At 47.1% G+C, this 22,085-nt stretch overlaps 1 protein-coding gene across 2 annotated transcripts in view; it reads left to right on the top strand.

Annotated features, from left to right (window-relative positions):
• VPS37A (VPS37A subunit of ESCRT-I) overlaps window positions 1-22,085 on the top strand; it is a 431,421-nt gene that overhangs the window by 135,062 nt on the left and 274,274 nt on the right. For both annotated transcript variants that reach the window (XM_085642012.1, XM_085642013.1), the window contains exon 2: window positions 18,000-18,074. In XM_085642012.1, the coding sequence (XP_085498138.1) occupies window positions 18,000-18,074 (75 nt within the window). The remainder of the gene's footprint in view (window positions 1-17,999; window positions 18,075-22,085) is intronic.

Here is a 22,085-nt window from a genome sequence, read left to right as displayed (position 1 = left end):
AACAGAGAAGTGGCAGGACTTGACGTAGGGTGTGTGCACTAAACTAGCAGAATGGTGGAATGGCAAAGGCAGTCGGTGGCGGGGCCCCAACAAGGGCATTCCAGTCCGGCCTGGGGTGCCGCAAACGACCAGGAGGACCGAAGTAAAATTAAAGGCAGCAGGAGAGGTGGCGCGATGTCAACGCAGGGCCTGCAGGGGCGCCAGCCCGCGTCAAAAGAAACAGGGCCAGCGGTGTAGACCTTAGGTAGCGGCCAGCATGGTCCGAAGGCACAGACTGCGGAGGCGTCGCCGCGGGGATCCCAGAGGTGCAGGGGGCTGCCAGCACAGGGCCGACGCCAGCCAGTCGAGGTGGCGAGGAGCACCCACGTAGCAATGACAAACAGGGAGGCCCGCAGGGTGTCAAGCGCACCCCCAGCGCCCACACAGGAGTCCTGGAAAGACAGCCAACGCCATGAAGGAGCAGGGCCAGATGTCCGGAGGCACCAGGAGCAAAGTTGGCTGCAGGGTCCAGTACAGGAGTAAGCACCAGCCAGTGATTGTGGCAAGATTGGGCCCAGACCCAGGCAGCCCAAAGATGCAGGAGCAGATGTGACCGTGCGGGGGCCGAGGTGTCGGGGCAGAGATCAGGCAGGTTGAGGCTACAGTGAGGATCTAGAGCACCAGTCGCTCAGCCAAGCCCCACGGAGGAAACCGGGAGGACACGCCAGACTGGGGTTAAGAGCGGCAGGGAGTCGCCGGGGGCGCGCCGCCCCCGTTGCCCAGCCCAGGCACAGAGAGCCGCCGCAGAGCCCACTTAAAGTGCGGCCATCTTGCACCCGGCTAAGACACGCTCCACTCCCCCTCTCCTCCCCCCCCCCCCCCCCCCCCCCCCACGTCTTTCTGAAAGTTAATGCTCAGTGCAGTCATTCAGCAGGGGGCCACATGTGAAAGTCAGCAGAGCCGTACTTGGAGCATCACTGCTCTAGCACAAATGTATCTATGGACTACTTAAACAATGAATGAAACTGCATTTACTGCACTCTTCTGACTAGTTTAGCATGTTCGTTTTTTAACAGGTTTTCTTGTTCTTTCTCCCTTTAGACTTCTGTTATGTATTTGTTGAGCACATATATCACCCTGAGGTCTCATAGCGCTATTTGGTCCAATGTACAGTACCATTTTGTGATCACAAACTGTACACTTTGCAAAATCACAGTGTTTACCACCGCCAAATGGCTTTCATTTTCTGTTTACTGAAATCATTTTACAAGTCAGGAAAGGTTTTCCGACTTGCAAAATGAGTATAGCAATCCATTCAGAGTGGCAGTTAAGAGGGGGCATAGATGGGGTGTTCCCTCCTAATTGCAAGTCACAGTTGTATTTATCAATGGTTTGCAACTGCATTTGCGTGTGTTGACCATTGATCAGTTACCAACATCTTGAAAGAGGTAGTAACAGATTTGCAGAGAGGAGTATGTGCATTTGGGACCATTGCCCCTAGCACCGATTTACTTTGTAGAACATGGGTTGCTTCAAAAAGAAAGTGTATCATTTGAGAATGCAAACGCATGGATAGTAGTATGCTGCTCCTTGCAAGCTACCATCCCTGTGTGTGTTTGTCAATCAAAATGTGATTGGAGTTTTTGGAATGTGACTTATTAGTACATAGATCACATCAGAAAATCAGGGATCATCATAAAAAAAATCAGTGCGCAATCTGTGATCAAATTTTCTCAACACCTCTCTTATCACACCAGACCCTTTGTTTCTTGTCTTGTCAGTGACAACATTTGCAAAGTTACGGTACACTTGGTGTCACTACTCTGGAAAACTACATAGACTTCATTTCATTTTGAAATGGACGCAGTGTGCGCCTTCATTGAATTTCTACATGGCAGTATCCGCTCCTGCACTTTTTTTTTTTATATAACAGTGACACACAGTCTGACCCCTTATCATTGATAAACTAAGTTCTCACATTCGCAGGCAGAAGGCAAAATGTATTTTGCTGCGACATACTGCTCTATAGACTCATATTAATGTGTCATGTTTTATACAGGTACCCCCAATATAGGCTGAGGTAGTAATCAAACCTTTCACGTATATTTCCCCTGCCATTACACTACATAAGGGTTCTTGGTACTGACCTTTTACCTAGTTACGGTACTCTTTACAGGAAGTGTGGTTTTCTCCGAAAAACTAGCCTCATTCATTATGCATGAGGATTCTTGTAATCTCAGCAGGAATACCATCCCCTGCATAATAACTATGTATAAGGGTCATTCCTTCCATCATCCTAGTCCGACATGACACAGCAAGGTAGATCCCCTGAGGGTACCTCTTTGGGTATATAAACACCATATCTTTCCTGAGGCAGGGGGAGGAGAAAAAGGACTTCCATGCTGACACACTTGACGCAAGACACTGAGGCTCCTGCATGCAGACACTCCAGCTCGCAGTGGTCTGACATCCCTCGCGGGGTGTCCATCTCAAGACCAAGACTGGGTTCCACAGTCTCTCACTTCAGGTAATGGAGTTCACTTTATCCTAGAGGGATTCTTGGCTCTACACCTACATACATGCTAGGTACACTTAGGTACATCTAGTTAGGGTCGAATCCTAGGAGCACGCACTATTACTGTCTTGTATTTATATACCTGCCTGTATTCTTTGTTTTAGCTCTATGGAAGTAATCTACCATCCTTTTACTCTGTTGATGCTGATGATCATTTATATCTGTTTCTGTCTTAAGGTTGATTCAGCACACCTATTTTACACTAGAATGACGCTGGTTCAATAAATACTTATTGAAAACGTCCCCACCGTTTATTCTGTATATCTCGGAGACAAAGTAAGCACGAGTGACAGAGCGAAAAATATTGCACTGTTTCCACGATTCCTGATGGGACAAATTTGTCATGTTCGATAGCTGCCAAGAACTATTTTCTCCTTGGTTAGAGGAGTTTACAGTGGCACTGTGAGCTAGCTGGTATACAGGCTAACATACCCGGTGGGGGTGTCTGGGATCAGTCTGGACACCAATACCACAGTCTATGTTGTCTAAACGTGCAGATCCTATATAGGTTTATAGGAACTACAGGTCACATGTAATAGCACATCAAAATGTTCCGTCTCTCGACCACTATATTCGATTCGGCTACAAAATGATTTTGTAGTTGTAACACAATTTCCTCCTGTACATCCAAAATAGTGGTTTCATTTTTGTGCTGTAACTCGGGCAGATGATCAGATATGTTTTAACACCCACTTCTTAGACATTGGTAAAGTATAGCAAAGTTCTTTTGTGCAATGCAAAACATTTAATAGAGCGTACAGCTGCCTCTGAAGAACCATGCCATTGTAGCAGCCTAGGTCAAAAAAACAAAAAATAGACTGCAGAGTTGAAAAGAAGAATTCAGATTTTTCCTAAAAATCACTTCAGAGGGAGCAAACCTAAGGCTGATTGGAAGGACGTTCCAGTGCCCAGCAATTATGAAATCAAACGATCTACCTCCTCTCCTTGCTTTGCTCACCTGAGGAGCTTGAAGTAGCCTTTGATTGCTTGATCTCTAGAGAGAGATTCAGAGTAGGCCATAATTTGCTTTCTTAAATATGTATACCTCTAGTTTCAGCGAGGCTGACTAGCAGCTCCAAGTAAATATTAAAAGTGTGAGTTAAGGTGGATCCTTGTGCCACTCCACTCTCCAGAGGTTTTGCCTAAAAGGAAAAAGGAGATAACACTGCAGATTGTGTCCTGTCCTCCAAGAAAGACTTAAACCACAAGAGAGCCTGACCTTTGTATTCCTAAGTCCCAAAGCCTGCCCAGAAGAATCTCATGAGAGACCATGTTGAAAGCTGAAGATAAGTCTTGGAGCACCACCATGGCCGCAGAGTTTTGATCAAGATTCTCTTATATATTCCGATACTTCTAGCAGAGCCGACTTGGTGCTATATCCAGCCCTAAAGCCAGATTGGGAGTTGTGTAAAAAGACGGTTTGACTCAAAAACATTTGATCCTTCTTTATTCAGAAGTATCCAACATTTTAGCCATAACCATCAGAAGAGAAATCTGTCTATAGTTGCTTAAGATCTTGGGGTCCGCATTGGGTTTTTTGAGTAACGAAAGCAGAAGGGCTTTTTTCCAACACTTAGGAGCTAGGGCTGAATCAATGCAAGAATTCATCAGATTATTCAGGATGGGGTGCACCATGTAGGACACCTTTTTAAGAATCTCGGGTGCCCATTGGTCCAAAGGAGAACCAGACTTGCATTTAGCCAGTTCTAGTAGAGAGTCCTCCAGAGATATAGGACTGACATTTGAAAAAACTGGCCCAGAGGAAGATTTGACCTCCATACCAGGCATGGTTTCCGAATTCCTGGGGAACTGGTAATAGATAACTCGAATCTTGTTATGGAAAAACTCTGAAAGCTCCTCACATATATCTACGGAAGGTTTAGAGTTCTTTAGAGCACTCTGAGAAAGGAAAGAATTCCCCATTTTGAAAAGGTACTGAGGTTTGTTGGCTGCATTGGCAACAGAGGAGGAGATAAACTCTTTGTAAGCTCTGATAATAGCTCTATGATAAGATTTCAGAGCTATCTTATATGTGCATTTGGCCTCCGCATCATAAGATGTCCTCCAAATACGTTCTAGCCTTCTATACAAATTTTTCTGTGCAGAGTATTTTTCCCCGTCAATGGCTAATAAATAATTACTAAAGTCCCTCTACCAATGTCTCTACTTTTTTTTTTTCTCCTGCTTTTTGTTAGAAAAAGGTGGTGCACTAAAACCTTGGATGCTAGCCATGACAACACATTTCTTGATCAATAATAAAATAGTATGTACTTGACAATGAACATTTGGTTGTTTAACGTCTCATTTTTATATACGTCTCTTGCTACAGCACAATTACCCCGTTGTGCACTGTATGTATTTCAACTCTGAAATACATCTAAACCATGCTGATGTTGTTTGTTAACCAATAAAGTGTATGCAATCTGATCCAAAATCTTGATTGAAAAACTTGAATGGATTTTAAAACGGCACACCAAAGTAATTATGTGTGAAAGTTTGCCAACATTGGAAACACGACTTCGCCCGCTAGATAATACAAAAAATCTTGACTTCAATAGAGGTTTCAAAAGGGCACTGCCTTCAGTATGAGGCTTGGTCTTCCGTTTAGAGATTATTCACAGGAATTCAACATTTCCCAACATTCATGACAAGAATTTCAATTCTATTAAGCATACGGAGTCGAGGAGTATGCTTCTCTATCTTCACTTCTTCAAAACAGCAGCCAATGAAATTGACAGTTTCAAAATTCTTACATTTTCCATGACTCCATTACAGCCACCTTATCAAACATGGTGTCCAAGCCCTATATAACCATCTTGCATCATCCCAGCTTCCTCTTTCTTTGCACCAGTCCAAGGAACGGATAAACAGTCTGTAACCCAGCAACGTCAGGACACAATCAAAGTTCGAGACCCCGTAACAACAGAACATCAAACAACATTGAACATCACCACCTGCCCCAACAGGAGCATGGATCGAAACCTGGTCCAGCGGAACCTGACTGTCTACTGTGAAACCTCAGGAAAGCCTCCACCGGAAACGGACTCTGAAACAATCAGGGAATTTCCACAGCTTCCGAACACTGTCAACTCCATTATACCTTGTCCCCCATTCCTAACAAGGAAGTAAAACATCAAAGCCGTAAACACTGGCCTCACTAAAGACATAACATAACCAGTACAGTGTCATCGGGGGGGGAGAACAATGGAAATATATAGCTTCCAACACAATCGGCAATAAGGAATCAACCATATGCAGATACATGTAAAGCAATGGGTGGGATAATCCTTGCCTCAGTGTCTCTAATAGAATTGAAAATTCTTGTCATGAATGAAGGAAAAGTTTGGACTCTATGTCGGGTCAGAATGCTCCGATTATACTTGTTTAAAGCTGAGCTACCATCGAAGAAACATCAACATTAGGTTTACAGTAAAATGACTTCAACGTAGATGTCGCTGACCAATCACCTGCCTTAGGAATGTCAGCTAAACTAGAACCCAAAACAAATGACTTGGAAGCCATCGCCCCTCAAGTAGAGTGAGCGCCAAACATGGAGGTAACAATACCTGCTTCACACATAAGCCATCTCACCCATCGTGGAAGAGTGGCCGAGACCACTGGGCAAAAAGACTCCTGCAAAGCAATCAACAATTGTCCCCTCATATCAGTATGAAATTCAGCAATGCTCACCTCATAAGCTTTTAAACATTTCACAGCTCGAAGTTAAGGATTATCTGGAAAGGCTGAATAGGACATCGATGAGAAATTACATTGGTGTATCGAGAAAGTAACATATTCAGGCGAAAAAATCCTCCTTCTGGGATCCAAAGCCTGTACGTCAGACAGTCTATTACAAGATATGAGACATAAGAGCATAGCCAATTTGGCTGACAATTGCTTTCTCAATAGATATTTATTGTCCGCCCAAGACTCCAAAAATCACAGGACTACATTAACGTCCCCAAAAACAGAATGTTTAGGAAGAGGGGGCCTGACAATTTACACACTATTGGGTTTTCACCCACCGGTTTACTATCAACAGGCAAATGACCTGCCGAAATGCCAGACTTATTAACAAACCTATATCCCAAACCCTTGGATGCCAGAGAAGATAAGACATTTATGACCAAACTTGAATCCCCTCCAATGGGATCTGCACTCCACTCATGGCACCGGCCACTTCAGCATTTCCTAGCGGAAGAGTATCGTTTGTGAGTCCCCAAGGACTAAGCTTGACTGATGAAGGCATTAGCCTCCTGCAAAATTCCTGGGATACTCCATCTGTCCCTGAAATTCTCCAGGCTACTAGAGAGAGGTGTCCAAACAATATCAACGGATGAGGAGAACCCCCCTGGATCCAGAAGGAGATTCGAGCAGAATGGAATCCGAATTAGACAGGCACAGGCCAACTCCAAAAGAACCGGAAACCATGATTTCGCTCTCCAAAATGGAGTCACCAGCTCCGCTCGTTGGTGGTGCAATTGTGTCAAAACCCTGGGGAACATTGGAAATGAGGGGAAAGCATAGCACAGGCTGGGCGTCCAGTCCTGAAGAAAAGAATCCATGACTTGGGCTTATTGATCTGGACGCCAGCTGAAAAAAGTCAGAAGTTGGTAGTTGAGTCGAGATGCAAAGAGGTCCACTAGATAGGACCCCACAGGCGATTTAGTGCATGGAATACTCGTGGATGGAGTCTCCAGTCGCTGAAATCCCAAAGGTGACAGAACTTCCCGTTCGCAACAGCATTGCTCTGCCTTGCAAGATACTCCACCATTACTGATGTTGGAGGCAAAAATGTCAAAAATCCTTGGAGATTTCTGCCAGAATGCGGGATCTCATTCCGCCTAAATTGTTCACATAATGAGCCGCCAAGATATTGCCCACACAAAGAAGTATGCAACAATCTGACCTCTCCGGGTAAAGGCTGTGAATCACAAATGAACCTGCCAGGAGTTCCAAGCAGTTAATATCGAGGGTCAGTTCCTCCTGAGACCAGCGACCTCTGGTCGCAACAGCACCGAAATGAGCTTCCCAGACACAACAGCTGGTATCGGACCCAATCACAATTTCTGGTGTTGAGCCAAAAATCGCTCTGTCATTCGAGGCCTGCATGTGATCAAACCACCATAACATCTAAGACCTTGCTTCCTCCGAAAGGAGAATCTGTTGTACATAGCGGAGGCCTTTTCGGAGATTTCGAATCTTTAGCCTCAATAATTTAGGGGCCCGGGAAAAGTGGCCTGAATCGATGAGGCTGACAGGCTCACAATACGAGCGATCAACAGGATACAGTGTGAATGCTCAGAGTAGATGTCAATTCTTTCTCTTGATGCTCTGGACCTTTTGGGGAGGGAGTATCAGCTAGCAAAGGAGAGAGTCCACCTGAAATCCCAGAAACATTATGCACTGGGAAGGAGTCTGAACCAATTTCTGAGCGTTCACGATGTCCAATCCAAGCGTGTAAGAGCTAACTACAGACATTAGGCCATGATAATGATGTCACCTAAATAGATCATTAGAGGCACATCTCGTGCTCTCAGGAATTCGTATAGCATCATGGGGCGGAGCAGAGGCCAAAGGGAAGGACCTTGAACTTGTTACACTGAGCCTGCCAAAGGAACTGAAGAAAATGTCTGTGGGGCGGAAAAATGGGAATGGAGAGGTAAGCGTCTTTTAAATCTAGCTGAACCATCCAATCTAATTTTTTAAGAATATCCCTTCGGAGAAAGATTTCCTCCCTTTTGAAATGGCGATACACAATCCAACTATTGAAATCTTTGCGATTTAAGACCAGACGAAAACCACTCCCATTTTTCTCCAACAAGAGGATGCAGCTGAGAAACCCGTTGGGATGAGGGGCGTACACTTCGATGGTGCTGTTGTCTAGGAGACTTCGAACCTCTCAGGAGCTAAAATCTTGCTTCTCTCGTTGGGAAAAGGACATCGGGGTGTTGCGATGTGAACCTGTCACGGGGATCTGTAGAATTCCAGCCTGTAGCCCTGAACGATCTCTAGAACCCACGCATCTTGCATAAGAGCTTGCCAGTTGTATAGGAAGTACTGGATCCTTCCCCCCCAGTAACACATCGGAAAATGGAATTAACCTCACCTGTTGCCCCAAACTCTTGGGAAGAGCCCTGTGATACTCTATAGCATCCTCCCTGGAGACAATATTTGTTAGCTTTGGGTGCAAGAGAGGTAGAAGGTGGAATTAGTGGAGGAATCTTGGTAGCCCCCTCTGGTTTGCTGGTAGAAACCTCTCTTAGGCCTTGGTGGTAGCCACAGCAGAACGCTCAACCACTGAAGCACCTGGCCCTTCCAAAAAGTGAATGGAAGACTTTGCGAAGAGGCCCCTGTGCTTTATCCAGCTTACTAATTGTTGCCACAAACTTGGACAGTTCCTTGAGAAAAGCTGACCAAACAGCATACCCTGTGCTACTGGACCAGACTCAGAAGATGCAAGCTCAGTGAGCTTCAGATCTAGCTTAAGGAGGATGGATCTCCGCCGTTCACTGGAAATGACAGTTTACATTACCTAATTGGCATATTGCCCTTTGTGCCCAGCCGACCTGCTCATCAGGATCAATGCACATTGCAGACTCCTTAGCCCTGTAACCTAGCTCTAGAATCTTTGTTAGGGGCCCGGACATGTCTAAAAGCTTGTCCTGGCAAGAGCGCCAAGCCCTATTGATACCCTACATTGGATATTTAGAGTACTTATTGAAGTAAGTAACGAGTGCAGGATCTACCTCCGAAGTATCAGTAACCTTGCCTGGAAGATCAGATCAGGTCTGGGACATTCGGCGCATAACCAAGCCCTTACATCCTTGTCAAAGACATGACAGATATGCGACTGGACATATTCCACCACCTCCTGTGGAGGCATCCATATAGTGGACTTTGGGTGGACAATTTCGGCTCAAAGGTAAGTAACTTAGCTTGCGGAGAGGGGTCAACGTGACACAACTTGCGTTTTCGCTTGGTAGGACTCGGTTCGTCCTTGTGATCAGAACTCCAGGAGGAAGAAGAACCAGAATCCTCATTTTGCTTTGGATTAGGAGCGGAGTGTGTGGAAGCGCTGTAATCATGATCCTTTGCCAATGAGCTGGCCAATCTTTCAAAATCAGTGACGTGGGGGCCCCTGGGGGTTTTCACACTGGCCTTCTCTTAGGAGTACGACTGACCACTGTGCTTGTATAGAGGGGTAGGCAGACAAACCTGCTGCTCTGTGTATCCACACAGGTGTCGCCTTAGGGGATCAGTGTCTCTTGCTAGGGCATTGTTCACTGAATACTGCACCCCAGCATTGAGTGTGTCCACAAGGTCTTGCTTCAAAGACCCAGGAGGGTCATCATAATAAAACTCCTCTTCATATTACTGAGCCATGTTCCAAATGTATGCAGCGCAGAGCAATAGATGTCTCCGGAGGAAAAAAGACCAAAAGTGGAGGGGAGAGGAGTTGGCCTAACGGCTAGGGCGGTCGACCTCGAATCTGGGGAACTGGGTTTCAGTCTCGGCAATGATGCTGAAAATCCTGTGATTCTAGGCAAATCACTTAATCTCCCCGTGCCTAACAAAAATGAATGTGTCCTCACGTAACGCAACTGGTGCTATGTAAAGCGCTCCGATACCCGATTCGGGTCAAGTTCGCGCTATATAAAACTCTGTAAAAAAAAAAAAATCAGAGGACTGAAAAAAACCTAAACCTCTAGGAATAATCAGGGAGCAGTGATTCAAAACCCAATAACAGGCCAACCAAGCCACGAGGGCTATTGCATAAATTTGAAAGTGGAGGGAGGACCTGCAAAAGAAACTCTAGGCTGAGCCTATGAATATTTTTCAACCCTGTGGTGAATCTGAAGACACAGGGCGTAAATGGGGAGTCACACTCCTTAGGGCAGAGAGACGAGAGACTCGGACACGTCTCCCTGCGTTCAGTCTAAGCCATCTAATCACCTAAGGCAAAGTTTTGGCTGTCACGCATGCACGTTGGCTGACAAACATCGTGCTAGAAAGAAGGCCATGCGACTGTCAGCCGCATGGCCTCACTCTCCATCTCCCACACCACAATAAAGACCAGGGCAAAAAGATGCCCTGTCGGGAGGAAAAACGTTCCCTTGCAATAAGGTGTAATAACATAAAAACATGCAATAGCAGTGACCCTTAACCCGGTCGCTCCACCTACCGCACGGCCCCCATGTGCACTGGTCACCGCTGCTGCCTCTGACACAGCCTCTCCTTCCCGCTCCGCGTGCTGCCGCTGCCTCTAGGGCCTCCACCCTCAGGCTTGCCCCCTCGCTGCTCCTCCGTTCGTTTTTCCCGCCCTCTGGCTTGCCCCCTCGCCACTCCTCCTCCGTTTTTTCCCGCCCTTGTCTCCCCCGCTCCCCGCCGCTGATCCCCTGCGGCCCGCCCCCTTCCTCTTCCCCGATCCCCATTCACCGCCCCGCTCCCGCCTCCCAGCTGCTCCTCCCTCCCACTTCGCCATATATGGCGGGGACCGCGTGTACGCGCAGCGGCCACGCCGATGGCGCGCTAAAGGCAAGCCCGTCTACGCCCGTCCACGCCTGGACCGCGCCCAGCGCCAGATCACCAGGTCCGCGCCGAAGCCAGCCAACCCGTCAGATACGCCGCCACCCTCCGCGCACTCAACTCCGGCCGACTGCCAGCCTGCTACCAAGCCACCCCGAAACACACTCACGGAGCCTTCACCTGTCATGCCTGCCACGTCACCTGCACCTGCTCCTGCACCGCACCCGCTAAGACAGGCTCCAGCAACAATCACCTCAAGTGCATCCTGCTCAACACCCGCTCCATCCACAGGCACGCCGTCGAACTCTGGAACCTCCTCGACACAACTTCACCAGACGTCGCCTTCCTCACAAACATGGATGAACGCCTCCTCTGCTCCCGACATCGCCATAGCCATCCCGGATGGCTACAAAATCGCCCGGAAAGACCGCGTCAACCAAACCGGAGGAGGCATCGCCATCGTCCACAGACACTATCCGAATCACGACCAACTCCAACGACTCCTTCGCCGCCGCCGAACACCTTCACTTCCAGATACACACTGACCCCAAAACCACCCTCAGAGGTACCCTTGTATACAGACCCCCAGGACCACGCACACAATTCAGCGAAGCCATCGCAGACCTCGTCAGCCCGCATGCCCTCACCTCCACAGACTACATCCTCCTAGGAGACCTCAACTTCCACCTGGAGAACAACAACGACAGCAACTCCGCCACCCTGCTGGACAACCTCGCCAACGTCGGACTCAAGCAGCTGGTGAACACCCCCACCCACTACGCCGGCCACACGCTTGACCCCATCTTCACCTCCAGCAAGCACATCTCCATCAGCCACTCCACCGAACTACACTGGACAGACCACAGCTGCGTCCACTTCAACTTCAGGAGAACCACGACCCACCACCAACCTCAACAGGTTCCCCGCAGAAGATGGAGCAAGATCACCGCTGACCAGCTCACCACCTGCCTTAGCCAGAACCCCCCTACCATCACAACGGACCCCAACGAAGCAGCCCGCAACCTCACACAGTGGCTCACAAACTGCGCTGATGCCCTCGCACCACTGAAGAACCCCCCCAGCAGACACGGCAGCAGGAAAGCCCCTTGGTTCACCGACGACCTCATTATCTCCAAGAAAACCTGCCGCACCCTCGAGAAAGCCTGGCGTCACGAGCAGACAACTGAAAACATGACAGCCCTCAAGAACGCCACCCACGAACACCACCAGCTGATCCGTACCACCAAAAGGACCGCATTCAAAGAACGCTTGGACAACAACTCCCACAACAGCAAGGAACTCTTCAGCACTGTCAAAGAGCTCTCCAGCCCCAGCGCCTGCAACAACGACATCACACCCTCGCAGGACCTCTGCGACTCACTCGCCTCGTTCTTCCACCGTAAGATCGCAGACATACACAACAGCTTCGGCGCACAGACCACGCACCCTACCACCGACCAGGCGCCCCCCACCACCACCCTCCGCACCTGGACCACGGTCAGCACTGAAGACATCACCCACACGATGAACAACATCCATTCCGGCTCACCAACAGACCCCTGCCCACACCACATCTTCAACAAAGCCAACTCCATCATCGCACCCCAACTCCGGGACATCATCAACAGCTCCTTCGCAGTCGCCACCTTCCCGGAGAGCTGGAAACACGCCGAGCTCAGCGCCCTCCTGAAGAAACCCATCGCGGACCCCACGGACCTCAAAACTTCCGCCCCATTTCTCTCCTCCCTTTTCCGGCCAATGTCATCGAGAAGACCGTCAACAAGCAACTCTCCGCCTTCCTCGAGACCAACGGATCCCTCGACACCTCGCAGTCCGGCTTCCGAGCAAACCACAGCACAGAGACCGCCCTCATAGCAGCCACCGACGACATCAGGTCCCTGCTCGACAAAGGGGAGACGGCGGCCCTCATCCTCCTGGACCTCTCAGCAGCCTTCGACACCGTTTGCCACCGCACCCTAATACAGCGCCTCAGCAACATCGGAATCCAAGGTAAGGCCTTGGAATGGATCATCTCGTTCCTCGCCGGCAGAACACAGAGTCCGCCTCCCCCCGTTCTGGTCCACGGCCACCGAAGTTATCTGCGGCGTCCCGCAAGGATCTTCTCTCAGCCCCACCCTCTTCAACGTCTACATGAGCCCCATCGCACGCCAACACAACCTCAACATCATCTCCTATGCCAACGACACCCAGCTGATCCTCTCCCTCACCAACGACCCCGCCACCGCCAGAACCAACCTCCAGGAAGGAAACACCCTCTACGCTGGAACCACAGCCAAACTACATAAAAGACTCCAGCGCATACAGAATGCCTCGGCATGACTTATCCTGGACACCCCCCGCTTCAGCCACATCTCCCCCCAGTTGAAAGACCTGCACTGGTTCCCCATCAGCAAGAGGATCACGTTCAGACTCCTCACCCATGCACACAAGGCTCTCCACGGCATGGGACCCACTTACCTCAACAACCGCCTCACTTTCCACGCACCCACCCGCCAGCTCCGCTCCGCCAGCCTCGCCCTCGCCACCGTCCCACCCATTCGCAAGACCACCGCCGTAGGAAGATCATTCTCCTACCTGGCGGCCAAGACTTGGAACTCCCTCCCCACCCACCTACGACTGACCCAGAACCATCTTGCCTTCAGGAAACAACTCAAGACCTGGCTCTTCGAGCAGTAGCGTTTCCCCCCCCTCCGACCCCCCCAGCGCCTTGAGACCCTTCGGGTAAGTAACACGCTTTACAAATTCCATGATTGATTGATTGATTGATGCTATATGCAAAGTATGCAATGAAAGTAAATTAGGCAATAAGCATCCATATGCAAACATGAGGAATGTGCTTAACTGGCTGCCAAGCAGCACAGAAAGGGGAAGCTGGTATGATGCAAGAGGGTTATATAGGACTGGGTGTCTAAGGTTATTCAGGTGATTGTAAAGGAGTCCTGGGAAATGTAGAAACTTAATTTCATTGGCTGCTTGTCTGAAAAAAGTAAAGAAGGAGGAGCATAATCGGAACCTCCGGTCCTGACCTAGAATTGCATCTGGGGTGCTCGCCTCTGTCCAAATAAATTAGACCTCTTACCCAGCACCGGACACGCGTTAGCAGAGACCCTAATGGACTATAAGTAATATTCCAAACTTAAACAAGATTTAAAGATCTCTATTGCGCAAATAGCAGAGCATTCACCAAATATGTCTTCCATTTAATAACAAGACTCCCATCGGCTACAACAAAGAAAGGCCAAATATTTGCTGATATTTGTTATGTACAAGCTATTTAATTTCAAAACATTTCCTTATGTTTTTGTTCAGAAGGGGTCATTCTTAGAAATTAATTGCAGAGTCAAATTTGCTTGAAAATGTTGGCCTGATTTTAACTTTGCTCCATTGTTAAGGGTTTCAACTGTTAGGTTTTCATCTGTGATTCAGGATACCATGATAAATGGTGTAAACAGTTTTAGCTGTAGGTAAGTAATTCTTTTGTGTATGAGCTCACCACACTGGGGGCATGTTGCACCAGTAGGAGCAGTGTCAGCCAGTAGCGGCCGGCACATGTAAGAGGGGCGGGTGGGTGGGGATCGGATAAGTCGACATACGACGGGAGAAGTAAAATGAAATTTAAAAAAAATTAAACCACTTACCTTTTGCTCGCTGCATCCCTGACTCAGTGATGCGGCGAGCGCAAGTTAAGTGGTTTTATTTTGTAAACTTTTACCTCTCCTGTCGTATGTTGACTTACCCAACCCCCATCCCACCTAATCGCTCTTACCTGTGACCGCTGCCGCTGGTGTCAGCTAGCGGAATAGTACAATGCAGCAACAGCAGCGCTGTATTTGTTTTTGTTTTGCTTTTCTTTTTTTTTAGGCTCAGGAGGTCAAGGAATAAGAGTGGACTACTTTGTTAATGGTTTATACAAGCATGTTGGTCTCGGACGAAAGTTCCAACTATGACAATGGAGTAACCACTGTTTAGGTTACAGACAAGAAATGTTACCAGGTTTCGTTAGATGCCTTCTCCCTTTTTATCTTCTTTCATATTTTCTTTTCCATTCTCTCCCATCATTCCCCATAACTTTTCCTTTTTAGGTAGCGCCTGAGCCAGCGCGCATGCGCTGCTCTGCGAGGCTTCTTGTGTTTACTCCGTGGAGGTCTGACTCCTCCCACACATAGGATTGGCTTTTGCGTGTGTCTTTCAATAATGAAAGCATGCAAATGGCTAAAGGTGGGCGCATGTCCCACCTCTTTTTTTTTTTTAATTTTCACTCCCACATCCTTTTGTTCTCGGGAGCGAGCAGCAGCGCGCATTCCTCGTGGGTCAGGTTACACACAACGCGTTGTGCTTTCTCTTTTGCTTGTTTTATATGAGTGTTCGGGCTCCGCGCTGCCTCCCAGGCTATGAATCCTGTTCGGAGTGAGTTCGCCAGTAAACAGGAAGTCCAGTTTGCCAATGATAGTTGGACCTGCTTGAGCGATTCTTCGAGGTCTCCCCTGGCGCTGTACTTTAGTCTGAATTAATACCATGTCACTACAGTGCCGCCTGTAAATGATCTATTGCGGAAACATTTTATAGTGGCATGCGGGGAGCAGAGCACGCGCTCTAAATAGGCCACACATGGAGAGCAGTGCCTAGCAATGGTTTTCGACAAAAAGTAACATTTACCTTCCACCAGGCGCCCGGTTTTATGTTTTTTTTGGGGGGTCTGTTCGGGCATCACGCTGCCTCGCATGGCTCCCTGTTTCATGTTTATTTTATGGGTATGTTCGGACGCCGCGTTGCCTCGCACGGCGCCCATTTTCATGGTTTTTTAAGTTTAAATATCTGCTTTCTAATCCCTCCCCTCCCGTTGTAATTGTTAAATTTCTTCCTGCCCCCCTTCCTATTGTCCATGCCGTCTTTACTCTCACCCCCCTCTCTCGTTGTTTCCTGCCCCCCTCCCGTTGTCCGTGCCGTCTTCACTCCCCCCCACCTCCTGTTTACTGCCGAAAGTACAAGAAAAGCATCCAGGCACCTTGCGCTTACCTTATTCCCTTATAAGTTACCCTTTTTACCTTAAGATCTGGTGCATTGGTAGACTCGATCACCACTAAGTTCAAGGGTAATTTTATTTTGCTTGGCGTTTCATTTTAAGGCACAGGCTTACCATTGTGATTTGAGCAAATAACCATAATCTGGATCTCACCCACACACAGGGATGCTTATGATTGCAGCATGCTCGGCTCTAAAGCAGCTGCTTCTAACCATTCTCACTCACCAAGCACTCTTGCTGCCTCTGCTAAAATTGTGTGACCGATTAGGCAGCAGATGTGACCAAACACTTAAAAGGTCCCAAAGGCGAGACCTACTGGCTATGCCAATGCTTGTTTTCACTTCCATGCTTTATTTTCTTGGTACGCCTCTTGTGTATCTTGCTTTTTTTACTTTTACCTTTCACTAACCCTCATTCTGGACAAATTAATAATTACCTTAAGCACAATATAGATATCTTTGGATCTTGCAAGTCTGAAACAATATTTGCAGCCAAAACTTGAAAATAATTACAGCCAGGTTCTTTGTTGAATTAGGATCTAGTTGTGTGGAAGATAACCCAGTGTGTTACACTACCCTTTTTTTTTTATTTCAAAAGCTTTATTGGTTTTTTCAGACACAAAATAAATAAAAGATGCAGAACAGAGTGGTAGAAGTACAGAAGCACATCAATGGCTTAACAGTTGCATAGTAGTGTACCATAGGTCACATGTTAACGTAGTGAGCGATGATTCGTAGGCCAATTTTATCCAGCCAGACCTTGTTAAAGAAGAAAGAAAGACATGTGTGTATCCTAGCGTAGATAGTTGTGTTAAATATCCGTATCCTCTTTTCAGCATGGAAAAAGTCAAGAGAGAGAAGAAGCAATAATACTATTACTACTAACTGAAAGGGACCACGGTTAAGCGAGACTATATTTCTGAGGTTGGTAAATTATGTGGGTTTAAAGACCTTAGATGCAGAGTCAAGTGTTTTCCATATCTTCCTGTGCCTAGGTTTCTAAGGGGAAGTATTTAAGGCGATATTATCCGCACCCCTTAAAGTTAGCCATTCTTCCCATTTCTTGAATGAGATTTTCTCACAACTCTTCCAGTTACACAGCACTATTTTACACGCCAGTGTTAGCATTAAGTCAAGCATAAAGCACTAACCTCTTTTTTTTAATGGAGATGAGTTATGAGACGCATGGTAATGGCTACTGCTTCATTCCAGTTGCATCTGTTGCCTTCACAGCCCGATGCATTGTCGTATCGCTTTTACTGCTGCATGCACCGTTTTCTGTTTCTGGAGTGAAGTATAGCTCTGTCGCCCTTCTCTTACAGTAAACATTTATCGTTTACTGTGTACATGGGTTAAATCCCTTCTGTACACTGTTAAGATGCAAGGAAACGGCAACGTAAGGTAATGAAGGAATGTATTACATAAGGTGAGTAGAGTGGCAGCTGATGGAACCTGCATCAACGGCTCGTAAACACCTTTAGCTAGCTTATTACACACATTAAAATGTACGAGGATGTCAGCATGCAAGGATATTACATCACAGCAGAAGGTCAAGAGCTCAATAAATGTTCATCTTCTTTTATGCAATCATTTTGACCAGCATACGTTTTTCAGGTTCACTTTACCTAGATATGAGTCAGATCTTGTTGGATAATGTCTGCCTCTGAAATGATTTCAGCATTGGGGGACTTTACTTCAGTCTTCTCTGTTGTAAGAACTCTTACTTTGTGTTCTAATTTAAGGAATAAGCTGTCACCTTATGTTGTATAATGAGAGATGCTCTTATAGTGTACAAAATATGCGTTTCTAAATAAATGTTCTTAGTATTTCTTTGACCAATCCTGAAAGTGATAATGTTTTTTCTGTTCTGCAGACTTGCTGAAATACAGAAAGATGTGGAATATAGACTGCCATTCACCGTAAACAACCTGACGATCAATATTAACATGTAAGTACAGCTTTATCAATAATGCACTGACATCCAGCTGAAATTCTGAGCTTTAATTGTCAAGAAATTCCCTACAGTAAAATGCCACTAAAAGTAAAAAAATATGTCTTTGGCTTGTGAGATTTTCTTCTCAAGAGTTTTTGTAGCGATAGCGTATGGTGATGGGGAACTCCCACAAGGAAACAATCACTCCTGCCCCCCGGAGACTAAAACCCAGCCGTTTGGACATTTCAATAGTTCAGGCAACATAGAGTACACACCTATGAAGTTGGCTCAAAACTCTCTCTGTGCTTCTCTTTCTGCCTTATTACAGTGACACAGAGGTAACAATGAGATGTTTAACCAGTGTCACTGTAAGCAACCAGGAGATCTGTGGAAATCTAGATATCTGCATTAGGCAGTGTTAGAACTGTGGTCACCAATTCCGACGTGGTAGCTTGGCGCGAGGTAGGAAGGTACCCGAAGGCAATGTGTAAAGCAATGTGTAAAGCGGTTGTGCAGCACTCACTCACCCGGACTCAGTCATGCGCACACAATAAAGGATAATAACAATGAAGGACACCACACCAGGTTGTTTGGTAAAACAAGATCTTTTATCTAATGCAAGGCATGACGGATGAATTTATTTCAATACCAGAACAGAAGGTCTCACGACCACAGTAATTTCATTTGCAGATAATCTCAGGGCATCAATTAATTTGTTCTAGTAAGCATGGCAAGTAATCTCAGGGCATCTGAATCCATTTTAGTGCACAGACCCAGTACTCTTAGAGCATCAATTAATGCATTCAGTACCAGAACAAGCAATCTTAGAGCATCAAGTAATTCATTCAGGTGAACAGAACAGTCTTCTGCCCTATCCATTTGCTTAATAAAGTGAAAAGACTGTATTTTTACACATACTGCACCACATGAAGGGTCTTAAGGCAGGTTTGCAGCATACAACAAACATTGTGGCCGCAGGCTAGGCGGTGCGCACGTCTGTGTCCGCGCCCTCACTCCCACTCTTACCACATTTCTCTTTCGTGATGTTAGGTCGGAGGTTTCGATAAGCTTGATTGCAGGCCCCTCCTCGATTCCAGGATACCGGACCATCTCCCCACGCACTCTGTCATCTGCACCAGCACGCCATCAATGTGTCCCGGTACGGGTTTGCAGCCCCTCCAGCCCCTCTATCCTTCACTGCCTCGCTGGTTACGTGCAGCCGTGGAGCTGAGGCGCGGCCGCAGAGCGGCGGCTCGCGGCCTCTTCTGGGTAACCAGCGGCGGGGCAGAACAAGCACCGTAGCCGGTCAGTGCCCAGCGTTCCGTAGCTCGTTTTTTCACTCTGCGGAGAGGACGGTGTCGTCGGAGGACGGAGGCGCTGCAACGGAGGCGGAGGTGGTTGCTGATAAAAACTGCTTGGTGGAAGGTGTAAGTAGGGCGGGTGATAAAGTCAAAGGAAAGGTGAGTGCTCCCCCGACTTTTGGTAAGCTCCATGTAAAGAAACAAGTGGCTAAGAAGGCAGCAAATGGCAAGGTGAAGGTAAAGGGTTCCAGAGGCTCAAGTATCCAATAAAGTTTGGGGGGGCTCTCCGGGCAAGAACAGCATCCTAACCTTGTGGCTGATGTAGACTTTGTGGAGGAGGCGGGTAGGCATAGTCTTAGCCGAAGGCAAGAGTTCAGGTACGCGGAGGCAGTCCCAGGTTCAAATTTGTGTCGAACATCCCAGAGAAAGGGGCCATTGAAAGGTGCAAAAAAGGTCTATACTGTGGGTTGCATTACCCCCTCACTGCGTTCTTTCTTTAATGTGCTGCCTCAGGTATTAGATATGCACCCTCTTGTTTCCTCTACCCCTTCTCTTTCCCAAGCCATCACTATGGCCGAATCTATCCCAGCCTCTTCATTTTCACTGGCACAGGCCCCGGCCCCAACGTTCTTTCCGGTGGAGGCGGCCAATACAGAGGCCAATACAGAGGGACAGCATATGCACGGTGAGGTCCTCATCGCTTCCCCCTCCAGAGCAGGTGACTTAATGAGACCAGAAGACGCTATATCGGGGGTCGCGAATTCCCCGGTTCCCAGTTCTCTCTTACCTTCCACTCCGAGTCAGACCGCAGCGGCGGGGGTGGTGAACGGGGGGGGAATCGTCATTAGAAGATATTCTCACTTCTATGAGGGAAGAGATAAGGAACGGGTTTCAGATCTCCAATGGAAATCAGAATGAGATCAGGGCTGCTTGCGAAATATTGGAGAGGAAAGTTGACGGATTGTATGCAAGAACTGAATCTCTAGAGGGCTCGGTGGGGGATCTTAAAACCACCTTGGAGTCAGCAGAGGCAAAGATTCAAGATATCCATAAGGAAGGGGACGCTCTGCGGGAAAGAGTTGAATCACTGGAAAATTACTCCCGCCGTAACAATCTTCGCCTCCTTAAGGTTCCGGAGGATAAAGAAGGGGCGATCTAAAATCCTTTGTGGTCTCCTTGTTAAAAGACTCTCTAAAACTAGATGAGACACCTGAGGCTCTGCTGAAAGATATCCCGCGGATACATAGAGACCCTTTTCGGCTAAACCCCGGCAGAACCAAACCTAGGAAGATCTTGATTAACTTCAATACATATACCTTGAAAGAAACGATCTTAAATTTGGCTCTTAAAGTCAAATCATTACAGGGCCCAGATTTTTCCTATGAAGTTCGTCCGATCTTTCCAAATCTACGTTGGAGAGACAGTGGGAGCTTGGCCAAAGGATGGACAAATTCAGATCATTGGGCGCAACGGTGCAAATGAGGTTCCCCGCGTTTCTGCGGTTCATGTACAATAACAAAATGTATAATATTAGATCGCCAGCAGACGCAGATCAATTACTGGACTCTATTAAGGCTTCTGTTGGTGGACCTTAGCAGGTTGCTGCAATATTCGGTGTAAGTCCGGTATAGGGTCAGCTTTTTTTTTTTTTTAGTTGTGTCTTAGATGCTGGAAACATCTATCTATTTCCTATACAGGGCCCTAGTGTAAAGATTACAAAAAGGCAAAAAAAAAAAAAGGGGGATGCTCAAAGAGAGAGTATCAGTAATTAAGGTATAAAATTTGGGGTCATTTTATAAGGGGAAAAAAAAAATATGAAAAAACTCAAAAGAAAAAAGAAGAGAAGGAAAAGAAATAAAAAAAAATATATTTATTTTTTTGGGAGGTGGTGGTCGTTTAAGCATAGTTGGGTGAAAAGGGAGGGAAAAGTCAATAAAGAAACGATGGGATAAGGAGAATAGAAAATACATTTAGATTAGAAGGGAGCAACGATGGGAGAAAGAGGGAAAAGAGGGAAAAAAAAAGGGGGAAAACACAAACACAATCTATTTATAGTATATGCAGGAGACAAAAAAAAAAAAAAGAATACAAAGAAAAAAAACAGACACCTAATGCATATTACAGCAAAGCTAAAAGTTATGAGTGTAGCCTTCTCATTTTTCCCATCATACGATTATTTATTCTTCATTATTCCTCATTTCTCCGACAAGCAGTCTTAGTATCGTCGGGTGTGTAAGGGGGGGGGGGAGGACGGACAGACGACGTTAAACTGGCCATACAGCTAGCCAGTCTAAGCTGGAAGGGGTTCTCTTGGGGAGGGGGGGGGAGGGGGTAGAGGGATGGGGGCACTGGGTGCAACGGGGAAAGGGGAAAAAAACCAAAATTATCCTCAAAAGCCAACCTTCTTTGTTTTTTTTGGGCAGGTAAGGGGGAGGTGTCACTACTTTACTTTCAGATAATCTTGTTTTCTGAGGCAGGGATTTGTGTTGTAGGTTCGGCCAGCGGGTCCCGGGGCTTACAGGGGGCGAGAGGCTTGATATGAGTTCCTTGCATTACTTATCCTGGAATGTTAATGGCCTGTGCGGTAAGGCTAGAAGAGATCGTATTTTACAATATCTAAGGGACTCTCACGCACAGGTCATTGCCTTACAGGAGACACATCTTCTCAAAACAGAGATCACGGATATATTAAACAAGCATTTGCAATGCAATAGGTCTCGCATTT

Source organism: Triturus cristatus, chromosome 2_2, assembly GCF_964204655.1.
Source record: "Triturus cristatus chromosome 2_2, aTriCri1.1, whole genome shotgun sequence".
In the NCBI taxonomy this organism is placed as follows: Eukaryota; Metazoa; Chordata; class Amphibia; order Caudata; family Salamandridae; genus Triturus; species Triturus cristatus.
The sequence above is the reverse complement of the archived record's forward strand: the minus strand, read 5'-3'. Positions and strand labels throughout refer to the sequence as shown.